General features: G+C 57.8%; 2 protein-coding genes across 5 annotated transcripts in view; one reads left to right on the plus strand and one right to left on the minus strand.

Annotated features, from left to right (window-relative positions):
• The window catches only part of HPCA (hippocalcin), a 24305-nt gene extending 20331 nt beyond the window's left edge, over window positions 1–3974 (plus strand). For 2 of the 3 annotated variants that reach the window (XM_034754219.1, XM_034754220.1), the window contains 2 exons: window positions 729–834; window positions 1870–1967. In XM_034754219.1, coding sequence (XP_034610110.1) covers window positions 729–834; window positions 1870–1967 — 204 coding nt within the window. Of the gene's footprint in view, window positions 1–728; window positions 835–1869 lie in introns of all 3 variants that reach the window. The other variant, XM_034754221.1, reaches the window with a different exon arrangement.
• The window catches only part of TMEM54 (transmembrane protein 54), an 11494-nt gene continuing 3634 nt past the window's right edge, over window positions 3966–11825 (minus strand). Inside the window, exons 1-6 of one of the 2 annotated variants that reach the window (XM_034754218.1) lie at window positions 11241–11573; window positions 9171–9364; window positions 7076–7135; window positions 6040–6228; window positions 5238–5369; window positions 3966–4461 (exon numbers count right to left, since the gene is read on the minus strand). In XM_034754218.1, the coding sequence (XP_034610109.1) occupies window positions 4369–4461; window positions 5238–5369; window positions 6040–6228; window positions 7076–7135; window positions 9171–9364; window positions 11241–11253 (681 nt within the window). In that variant the 5' untranslated portion in view covers window positions 11254–11573 and the 3' untranslated portion in view covers window positions 3966–4368. Of the gene's footprint in view, window positions 4462–5237; window positions 5370–6039; window positions 6229–7075; window positions 7136–9170; window positions 9365–11240; window positions 11574–11825 lie in introns of those variants that run through there. The other variant, XM_034754217.1, reaches the window with a different exon arrangement.

Raw genomic sequence — 11825 nt, forward strand, 5'->3', positions numbered from 1 at the left:
GCAGAGGTAGTGGCAGTTGGGCCCCATTCACCAGGTCATCCCAGTGTCCATCTGTGGCCTTGGATGAGGGGCTGCTTCTGATGTGGACGTCCTGATTGGCTGGGGGTACAAGCCACCACCTCTATTGTAAACTGGAGAGAAGAGCAACTCCCCTGAACAGCCAAGCCAGGGCTGTAACACCTGCCCTCTGCAGAGCAGGCCGTTACCAAGTGTCCCTGGGGGAGAGGGCAAGACGGGCTGAGTTGGTCTGGGGGGGCATAGGGAGCAGGAGGGCGCCCTCACCAGCACATCACCACCATTGCCCTAGGGCTGGGTCTAGCTTTAGAATTAACACCACAGCCCCGGCACTCTGAATCTTAGTTACAGATGCAGCCGGGCCCCGCCTGAGGAAATGACCCAGTAGCTATTACACTGATCTTGCTTAATCAAGTCTGTTCCATTGTATTTCCCTGCTGATGTGCCGGGAGTTGATGCCGCTAACAGGCTTATTCCACTGGGGTTTTTTTTTAAAATGACGCTCATTCTCCAATGTAAAACCAAAACCTGTTTGCAAAGGTAGGTGTGAGCCCTCTCTGCCTTAGCTCCGTGGCTTCTAAGTGGCTTTTGCAGCTACTCCCTCTGGGCCTCCCCCTCCACTGACCCCCAACACCCACCCCCAGGAACGGCAATTGCAGGGTTGAGGCGGCAGAGGTCACGACTCCCCCTCTGTCCTGTTCTCCCGCCCCTAGGCCATCTACAAAATGGTTTCCTCGGTGATGAAGATGCCTGAGGATGAATCGACTCCAGAGAAGAGAACGGAAAAAATCTTCCGACAGATGGATACTAATAATGACGGTAAATGAGAGGAGACGGAGGGAGATTAAGTAAAGGTCTCATTGCTAAATCCAGGGGTCTTAGGATCAGAGACACGCAAACTGATTAAATGCATCGTTTTCGTTTAGCGTGGGGGGGAGAGGGGGAAAGGAATCACAGCAGGGGGTGGGGGGAAGAGACGGACAGGGCTGCTCTCCTGTGGCCGTGCCATGATATAGCAATGGCTTCTGGGGACCTCGTCCCCTGGCTCCTTGGAGGGGCTAAGCCCAAGGCCAGCAGGCTTGATGGTGTTTAAAGCAAAACCAAAAGTGGCATCAGACACACAGACCCACTTACTTCCTGGGCCCTGCAGTTAAGGGCGAGGCTATTTGGACAGGTGGCCCAGTGGTTAGGGCACCAGGGTGCAGTTGGGGAGATGTGGGTGCAATACCCTGCTCCGCCACCGATTCCATCACCCAGGGAACGTCCCTTAATCTCTCTGCGCCACTATTGCCCATTGGGGATAATAGCCATGCCCTGCCTCACGGGGGGGCTGTGAAGACAAAGACCATAAGAAGAAATTCAGCAGCCCAGCCCTGGGCTTAGTCTGTCCAACTTTCCCCTGCCAGGCCAGCCCAAGTCGGGGCGGGAGAGAACAGGGCATGGGAAGATATCTGGTCTCCACTTAATTACGGTCAATCCAGAAAACTCTGTCCCAGGCAAGGCACTGTTGTAGGAACAGCCGCTTCACCCTCACCATCCTCACTGCTCTGGGGGCAAGGGTCCCGTTCCCAGCTGACAGGAGAATTATTTCACACGGCAGGGACCTGAGAAGCCCTTTCCCGGACAGCCTCCCCTCCCCATAGGTGCCCATAGCTATCGAGCTGCAGCAGAGAGCGGGCAATTACTCGGTTGTGCATTCTTGACTCAGGGGTTGCAATCCGCAGCCCTGTATTGCTAGGTGGGGGAGGGGGCTGGTCCTGGCCTGGAAAGGGGCAAGCCGATTTCAGATGCAGGCTGCCTTTGAGCTGACCCGGTGGTGGACACACCAGGCCCTTTCTTCTCTCCTTTCCCCAGGCAAACTCTCACTGGAAGAGTTCATCAAAGGTGCCAAGAGCGACCCCTCGATCGTGCGGCTGTTGCAGTGCGACCCCAGCAGCGCCTCGCAGTTCTGAGCCCTCCTGAGGGGAGTGGGGGATGCGACCCATCCTCTCCAGAGAGCACTGCCAAGACACCTGACCTCACGAAATCACCGGCTCCGCCATGGAGGCCAGCTTCCCATAATCCTCTGGGTGAACGGACATGCTCCCATGAAACGACAGCACGGCCACTGTTTTCTCAACTCATCCATCCTGCTTCCCTCATGCTGAGTCCGTAGCCACGTCCTTGGGAACGTTCAGCAGGTTCTGGGGCTTTCGGGGCGGGTGGGGAGGCAGACAGAACAGGAGCCAGCCTGCTGGCGGGAGCACAGGGCCCGGGTCAGCGCTGTCCTCCGGGGGTCCCTGGGAGGTGGGGCGGGCCTTGGTCGCCTTGCTCAGGATCTCTGCCTTGTGAGGTTGGCCAATGCAGCCGGGGCCTTGCAGTGTTCGCTCCCCTGGCTGGGTTGCTGCAGTCTGCATGGGAAGTGGCAGCAGGGAGAAATAACTGCCCCTCTTTCAAGCTCTGCCCCTCCACAGTGGGAAGGAGGAGCTGCTCATCTCAGCCCACAACCCATCGGCTGCACCAGCAGCCTGTGGTACCCTGAAGGGGGGGCCTAAGCTCACAGTCTCCCCTCCCCCCAGCAGGAACACGGGCAGGTGCTCTTACCCCTTCCTTGCCCCCCACATGCCAGCCCTGCAAAATGGGAGGGATGAAGCCGCTGCAGGGCCAGCAGGTAGCTATAGTGAAGAGCCGCTTCACTGGGTCAGGCTGCGCTCCAGGCTGCCTCTTCGTGTTTCCCCTGAGGACTGGCTGGTACGTTGGGGGCACAACCCCTGGGCACACGCGTAGGGCAGCAGAGAGGGCCTGGCCCTCCCTTCTCGAGATGGTCACCATAGGCGAAGCTAGCGGGAATAGGCTGGTGTCTCTGCAGCTAGTAGCGATTGCGGGGTGGGAGACTCCAGCTAGGGCTGTAGGAGCATGCCCGGAGCTGGGTATTTTCCCCGTGCAGCTCGGGAGAGGCCCTCCCGGCTGACCACGGCCCTCGCTTCTAGCTTCTGCCAGGATTTTCCATGGAGTCAGCCCCCGAAAGCTCAGCAGCGAGCGCCAGAGCAAGCCAAGGCCCTGGCTTCTGCCAACCGCGGGTGCACAGCAGGGGCCGGGGCCTTTCTTCAGCCAGGGGGCCCTGCAGAGGCTAAAACTGGGGGCTTAGGGAAGAAGCTTGATGGGGAAAGGTCAGTCAGCAACGGGAGGGGCTCTGGCCCCTGCCCCTGCCCCAGAGCGGCTCATTCAGGGGCTGAAGGGGGCGGGGTAGGGAGTAAGCCTGCACAGGGGACTTGCCCTCACCGCTGGTGTCTGAAGGAGTTAAGCAAAATGAATTCCCAACACAGCTGGGGGTGCTGGCAGAACAGAGCCATGGCAGATCCACTCTTACTGAGCCAGACGTTGGACTGCCTGCCCTCTCCCCCCATCCACAGCCAGCTGCGTAGAGGAGGACACCTCCCCTGACAGTGTCCTGGGTGGAAGGGGATATGCCCCCCTCTACAGCCTGCCCCAGCTGGGGGCAGGGGCTGAGTAAGTCCCAAGGGGGAAGGAGAGAGTCAGTGGTAGCAGCCTCAGCCCTTGGGCTGCCCCCCTACCTGATTGTAGCCTCCCCCACTTAGCACAGATGGGGGGCAGCCCTGAGGACCCCAGCGCACACATTAAAGGCCACTGCTGTCTGTCACATGATTTTGTTCATCAGTATTTTGGTCTGGCTGCACACAGATCCCCTTGGCAAGGGGACGGGGGGGTTCAGCAGGCCCCCCCCGACTTAACACAGAGGCAGAAGCCGGAAGGCTCTGTCAGCACAGCCCCACAACCCCCCCACCTGACCCCACCAACGCTCTCAGCCCAGGCTGTGGAGATCAACGTGTCCCGGTGTGCTCACGCACCCTTCAAAGCAGACGCTCGCTCGTCCCTTCCAGTAATGAGGGGAGTGCATGGGGTGGGGGGGTTGCTTTTGTTCTTTTAATATCTTCAGAATAAAGTTTTGTCTCCGTGCAGCTGCTTGTGGGATGATGTCAGACCTAGGCACGCTGAGAGCGAGATTTCATCTATCCCTGGCTGGGGGAGGCCAGTTTACATCCAACAACTCCCAGCCCTTTCCTCGCTCGCTCCCTGCAGCCAGGCAAGCAGGAGAGGGCTGGGAGATTAAGGCAGCAGGTAGGACACGTGTCAAGCCGGGTGGGGGATCCCTTCCCCTCAGTACAGCAATGGGTCTGAGCAACAGCACCGGCCTGGGGAGGAGGCTGGGAGAGCATGAACCATGAGGCCAGTGCAGCATATGGGAGAACAAGGGGGGGAGGAAATCAAGCCCCTGAAGTTGGTGGGACAGCAGAGCCTGGTTGGGGGCAGGTCCATGCGGTTGATGCACGAGTGGAGGCTCCTCTGGCCTGTTCAGAGCCACACCGTCTCCACTCTGCCCTGCCTCAGGAGGACACGGCCCTCATTGGCTTCTCGATTCTCCACTGGGACAAGCTGCAACGTGACCTTGAAACGACATGGGAAGCGAGGGTGAAAACGGAGTCGCCGGGCACTAGAGCACCCCTAAAAGCAAGGCACCGGGCCGCAGTGCTCAGACACAGGCCTCAGCGCTTGACTGATCAGGCAACACTCAGTGCGGATCCACTCCAAGCCTGTGTCTTTTGCACAGGGTGGCCCTAGTTCCACACATCAGACAGAGCCAGGCTCTAGCCTCGGCCTTTTGATCCTGGGCTCTGATGGAGGTGGGATCCCCAGTTTCCATTTGGGGGCATGCAGGGCTTTGGCACCCAGTGGCTGAAAGCCCTGGGAAGAGCTACACAGAACCATCCCCTCTGACGGCCACGTCCCTAAGTGCCAGGCTGGGAGGAGCTTTGGGATCATGGGCAGCAGCTCTGACAAGGAATGAGCCTGGCCCATGGCCTGAATCAATAGCCAACCGGCATCTCCCAGCACTGGGAGCTGAAGGACGGGGTCACTGGTATCGCAATGGGACGCCTGGCCCAGCTGCTCTGACTTACCACACCGGCCAATGGGTGGGATGGAGCCACTTGGGGCCAGACCCTGAGCTATTACAGCAGCCCCATTGACAGCGCTGGGGGCAAGCGGAGAACCGGACATCATCTCCCCCTGGGCACATCCCACGGAGCAGAAACAAACCCGGGGATTCAGCCAAAGAGAGCAGTTACAAATAGGACATTGTGAATCCAGTCCCACGGCCGTTAGAAGGGGGAAGACTAGGGGCTCCAGAGCTGGGGTGGGGAGACCAGGCACACCAGGGTTACCTTTTTCTTGCGGGTCTTCCGACACAGTTTCAGGTTGAGGAGCGCGAGGGTGAGCAGGAAGCACCGGATGCTGAAGATGATCTCCACCGCGTCAAGGATCAGGGACATGGTCCAGAGGGACAGCGTGGAGCTCTGCGGAGAGGATTGGGGCCTGAGCCAAACCCACCAAAGCCAAGGGGAGCTGTTCCATTGAGCTCCACCTTCCCAAAGGCCCGATCCAAAGACAGGCACGTTGGGGTTAACGCCCAGCCCTGCTGCTGATTCACTGTGCGATCTCTGGCAGGTCATGTCCCCTCCTCCCCGTGCCTCAGTCTCCCCCTCTTTAAAGCAAGGATGATACTTTCTCTAGCCCGGGACATTTAATGCACAAGTGTCTACAGCCTTCTGAGGTCCCCAGACAGGTGCAAGAAGGGCACAGTGGTGGTGGTATTAGAAGCAGCGACATGATCAGAGCCTTTAAGGCCAGAAGGAACCATTAGATCATCTAGGTGGAACTGGGCTGTTCATTTTCCCCCAGAGGCCCCTATATTAATCCCACAGATTAACATTCCAAGAGCCTGAACTGCACACTGCAGGGAGAGTCCCCGGTGCACCCTATGCTCAAGGCCCCTGCTATGGGATCCCAGCAAGGAAACCCCATAAACACCCCGTATTCCACCCCCAAGGTCCCAGCTGCAGCAGGGTCTCACTGCAGCAGCTTCTGCCCCTGCTGGGTGGGCGCCAGGGGCATTACTAGATACTGCTATGCCAGAGCGGGAGCGTCCCCCTCTCACGGGGATGTCAGACCCTCCCAAGCACTTACATAGACGCGGGTGGGGTCGAAGGAGCACTCGTGGGAGATCTGGATCAGCTCCACATTGGCGAAGGTGCAGGTGGCCAGCAGGGCGGTCCCTTTGTTGGCGAAGGTGAGGATAATGGAGACCGCCAGCCCCACAGAGCAGAAGAGCGAGAGCAGGGTGCTGCTTATGCTGAGGGAGAAGACCGCCCACTTCTGCGGCGAGTCAGAGAGAAACACAGCTAGTTACAGCACAGGCTTTGGGGGCACAGGCCCGTGGGGCAGGCTGCCTGCATCCCTCCCGCTGCTGGCCCTTCACACAGATGCCAGGGAATTCAGAGCACAGGCCTGGGCGCACCCTCCCACTGAGTCACAGGGGGTACGGACCAACCATATTCTATGAGACATCCCCTGGTATCCCACCATAGCCTTCCCCCAGAGAGCTACAGATAAGCCATGTTTGGTATGTTTCATGCAGCTGCCCTTTCTTTCCTTGAAGGGTGGGTGAGTCACCCTGCACTGCACCCTTAGACACAGACTCAGCCGCTGCCTCGGTTTCCCCAAAAGGAGAATCATGAGATTAATTTAAAAGTTTGCAAGTACTTCGGCTTCCTCCCCCTCCTCTATCCCCAACCCTCTCCTGGGGTAGGAAGGGAGCTCACCCTCCATCGCCATTGCCCCTAGACATGCGTGCCACTTTCTCCCGAGCCTTACAGCCTGCTCTGGGGCTTGAAGCTCGCATGGAGCCACTAAAGTGTGTGTGTCTAACTCGTGCAGTGCAGCGCTGTCTCGCTGGGCGGGGCACAGAGCTGCAGCCTCACCAGGCAAGTTCCCAGAATGCATTCCCAGGCTCAAGTTCAAACAAATCTTTTCCCTCTAAAGTGCCAGAGGGGAAACTTGCAAACAGCCGAGAGGATCAGAGAACCCAGACAGACCCATCCAGAGTGAAAGACGAGACACGCTCGAGAGAAACGGGCCCTTTCCCCAGCAGAGCGCTGCCTTTGGTAGGGGCAGGCTCCTGCAGCACGACAGGACTTTGGGGGAATTCGGGAGTCGTCCTTACCAGGGCTGTTAGGGAAAGGTATCTGGACAGCACAATCGCAGCTATGCCACAGGAGATGGTCTGCAAAGGAAACAGACAGCAATGGGGGGAGATGCTCTGCCAAGCCCCTCACATTAGAAAGAACTGGTACGGAAAGCCCCAGGGACTTGGGGGCTGTTGTTTTACCCCCACATTATTTGCGGTTTACTTCCGTTGGTTTCCCCCCCAAAAAAATCTAAAACTTCCTAGCCCCCTGCTATAGATGCACCTGTATAGCCGCCCTATAGAAATCCAGGCACAGCCACCCTTAGGAGCCTGCCTCCAGGAAAACAACCGCATTGCCATTCCCCACAATAGGGTGCCAACGTTCAGGGCCAGCTGTGACTCTTTAAATGCGGATGTTATTAAAACCAAACGGAGGCACTGTTTCGCCCTGCTGTCCCACCGCTCGCTTCGGAGGAGGTACAGCAGGGAGGAGGCTGATCCAGCAGGTGCCAGAGATCGACAGGACTCCGTGACCTCTTCCGAAGGGCTGGCTCGTAATCAGGGCTGCAGCTCGCCTTCCTAAGCCAGGCTGAGCTGACATGCCAACTGCAGCAACTCAAGGGAGAGTCACACCCACCCCTCATTGTGGAGTGAGGCACGTCACTGAACATTCTGCAAGTGCCAGAAATAATAATAATAATTAGGGTTAACAATTAAACTGACTGGTGCCGGCTTGACAGCTTCCGAGGCCAGCTGGGGGGAGAGAGAACTCAGGTGGCCTTAGAAACCTCCGGCAATCAGAGACTTGAAGGGTAGGTGATTTTCTAGGATTGGCTTTTATTTTTGTCAAGGGCTTAATGTTCGCAAGTGTTGGAAAGGCAGCGAGTGCTCTGTACCGGGGCCCGCAACAGGAGCTTTCCCCAGTCGTTACTGAATCCGCGCTCACCGGTTCTAGAGCTTTCCTTAAACACAGCTTGGCAGCACCCGGTTTCTAACAGGACCTGGGATAGTCTCTGTCCTCAGGGGTGAGTCTCTTGCAGGGGCTGCAACATTCACATGAGAATCTGCCCAGAATGGCTCCATCTGCCATCCAGGTACTTAACTGGCCCCCCTGGCTGCAGTATCTCTCCTCCCAACACCCCTGGGAGGTGGGCAGTGCTATTATCCTCATTGGACAAATGGGAAACTGAGGCACAAAGACTAAGGGATTTGCCCAGGTCTGTGGCCTAGCAAGGAATTGAACCTGGGTCTCCCAAATCCAAGGGTAGCGCCCCACCCACTGGAGTACTCTCTCACTTTTCATTGGCCGGCGAGACTAACAGGGACGGCTCCACGAATGGCCCCAGCTAGACCCGGGCCCCATCATGCCAGTCCCTGCCCCAAAGAGCTGCCACGTAGCCGAAGTACCTTTTGGTGTCAGACTGGGGACCAGATTGCTCCTGCTCACCCCAGTGCTGAATCTGGCCCACCAGGCTTTGGGGGGGGGGGGGTGTTCGGTGGGTAATGCTGCAGCCATGGCTGTCCCAACTACAGCAGCTTTAAGAATGAAGGGGTACGGAGCGCCCACGTGGGCAGCAGGAAGGGAAGAGACCGTAGCTCTCAGGCCCAGACTCGGCGGGTGAGGGGGGAAGATTAATCAGGAAAACAAAGAAACTTTGATGCCAGATTTTGTTTTCTTAAACAGCAGCAAGAAACTGCAGGGGGGGGTGGGGAGGGGGATCTCTGGCCACAAAGCTCCCAGGCCCAGCCATGTCAGGCATTTAAAGCCAAGTGCTTTCCCCTGATGACAGCCCTAGTAAGTAACTTGGTCAGCCCTGGGAGGCAGCAGAGCACGGCTTTGTGTGGGTAAAGGGAAGCGCGGTCTTCGCACCCACGCTCCACTGGTCCCCAGCAGGATCTCCCATCCGTCAGCCTCTACTTCAGCAGGGGGCTTCCCACCAAACACCTGCAGCCTGGAGAGAGACTGGCATTCCCCCCCACCCCACAGCTTTAACCTAGGGTGTCCCCTCCCAGACCCTAAACCACATCTTGTGGTCCGTCCACTCTCCTGCCTCCTAACAAGCATCCTCTACCCCCGTTCTCTGTAGCCTCCCCACCCCCAAGCAGAGCCAGCATGCCAGGAGAGCAGTACCAGGATGGCCGAGGTCACCGAGATGATGTTGGCGATGGCGTACTGCAGGGAGATGGCATCCTGGGGGTTTGCCACGTAGCGCAGCACAGTCCCATGCACGAGGGCTCCGGAGATGAAACTGAGGTGTCCGATCACAATCAGGACGAGCCCCGTCTTCATCAGGAGCTTCTGGAAGCTGCTGGGATCGAGGGTGTCTGTGCAGGAGAGGAGGGAGGGGCTCAGCTCACTGCAGCTCTAGTTCGGGTCCAGGCAGCACCACGATGGGCAGGCACAGAACAAGCACAGCCGCACAGATCCCTGTCCCGAGGACCTTACAGCCCGGCTGACACTGCCGTGAGGGCCGGAGCGGGCAGGGATGAAGCTATGAGAAGCACGGATGCTGTTGTAATGCCCTATAAAAATCCCCTCTGAACTCCTGACCAGGACTCTGGAGCAGCCAAAGAGCCTGTCCCAGAGAATTTGCAGGGCTGGGGTAGTTGAGCAGCACAGATGGGATTGGTCCCAGTCCCACACCCGCCAGTCGAGTCTCAGGGCTGGGACATGAGCGCACGGTGGTTACACACGCCCGACTAGCGCCTGGGCAAGCGCGGCAGCGTTCTCAGACAGGTGAGTTGTTCGGACAGGGCACGGGAACAGAAGCGGAGCAGAGGGATGGGGCGAGCAGAGGAGAGCAGTGCCACAGGGCGGTACTGACTGAAGAGAGGAAGGATCGGAAGGGAAGAGAGCAAGGCTGTGGGGGGCTCAGGGCAGTCCAGCCCCAAGGCACAGGGCAGCTGTGCTATCTACAAAGGCTTCTAGAGGGGCCCAGAGAAGCAATAAGATAGCGGATAGGGCAGGAGAGCCAAGTGGAACTGTACTCAGGGTTCCTTAGCTAGGAGGGCGCAGGAGCACCAGGTAGGTGGCCCCTCGGAGACTCCATTCCCAGCCTCTCCCCGCAGGACAGGTGGCAGGAGCACTGGCCCATATTCCAGTCCCAGCCTCAGGGGCCCTGGCTGCTGGGGGGAGGTCAGTTACTCCTGCTCCACTCTGTCCGTACGGGAGGAATGGAATGAATAGCGAGGAGCAACGCGGGCCAGAGCGGACTCTCCCATCGCTCCCTGCCCCGAGAGCTCCAGCAGGTGGATCCAAGACCCTGGAGCACAGACTAAGAAAGGGACAAGGAAGTTCTGTAATCAGAAGCTTCCTACAAAACAAACAGATTTCTTTAAAGATTAACCACACGTTAAACATCAAAACGCCAAGAGATCATCTCCTCCCCTCCCAACAAGGGTGTGAGCGGGAAGGTGCCCAAGCCCTCTCCACACTAGAGCTTACAACTCTGCGAAACAGAACTCACAACTCATGTGATCCTAGCAACCCGCCAAGAACTGCTCTTTGGGGCAGGGCTTTCTTACTCCTATTCCAGACCTACCCTGTTCCAAACACAGGCTGCAGCCCCTGGTGCAAAGCCTTTCGAGATAGCGGAGCCTGATGCGCCTGTACGGACAGGAGCTCTGCTTTCTGGAGGTGATGTTATCAACCGCCCGCCCTCCCCTGGGACCAGAGCTCACAGATGGGGGATCTGGGTGGACTGTGCTTCTATTCCCAGCTCGGTCAGGCACGGGGTGGCCTTGGGCAAGTCACTTCGCCCATTCTGTGCCTCAGCTGTAGACGGAGAAGGATGCTGCCCAACCTCACGCTTCCCCAGAGCCTGGGGTGGAAGGTGCTGAAGAAGCAAGAAGTGCTACGTTGTGGCCTCTGGTGACCAGCTCCCAGGACTGCCCCCGGAATCCTGTGGTCACCCCCTCCCTGTGATCAGGGCAAGATCTGGGCTTTGGTCCTCCGGCCTCATTTCTCACGTTTGCAATCCCACTGATCATTTCCCACTCGCCAGCTTTAGCTGGGGCTCATTTCCAAGCTCTTACAGGAAGGCCTTTGAGAAAGAGAAAAAACCCACCACAGGATGATGCAGACGAGGCCCCACCAGTCTCCAATCCACCACTTCCAGTCTGGCCCCCGAGCCCATCCAGCCGGACCAGGGTGCGAAATTCCCTCCCCTGCCTGTCACTTTGGGGAAAGGAAGCCACTCACCCAGTCGACACATCTTGGCAGCTCTCAGATCAGGCCATTGTTGCTTCAAAGAGGGTCCATGTTAAGGCGTCTCTGCTTTCACCCCCCGGGAGCAGGCAGAGGCAGGCTGAGTTCCTGGCACTCCCTGGCCCTGCCCCGACCTGCGCACACTCTTCTATGCACCGAGTCCCTGCCGCAGCTGCAGTTACCTTCCCACGGCTGTTTTAAATCTGCTCTTCCTGTTTGACTAGCTCCCCAGGCCAGAACAAAGGGCTCAACTCCACCTTCCCCTGCCCCAGGAAAGGTGATTCAGAGCTCAAACCCCGCCCACCGCAGCTCCCATCTCCTGGCTGCAGTGATCTAGGTAGGTAGGCCTCTCCCTGCAGAGGGGCCAGACACTGCATGCTTCCCTTAAAAAGAACAGGAGTACTTGTGGCACCTTAGAGACTAACAAATTTATTAGAGCATAAGCTTTCATGGGCTACAGCCCACTTCTTCGGATGCATATAGAGTGAAACATATATTGAGGAAATTATATATACATATACATACACATACAGAGAGCATGAACAGGTGGGAGTTGTCTTACCAACTCTGAGAGGCCAA

The sequence above is a fragment of the Trachemys scripta genome, chromosome 20 (genome assembly GCF_013100865.1).
Source record: "Trachemys scripta elegans isolate TJP31775 chromosome 20, CAS_Tse_1.0, whole genome shotgun sequence".
NCBI classification, from domain to species: Eukaryota; Metazoa; Chordata; order Testudines; family Emydidae; genus Trachemys; species Trachemys scripta.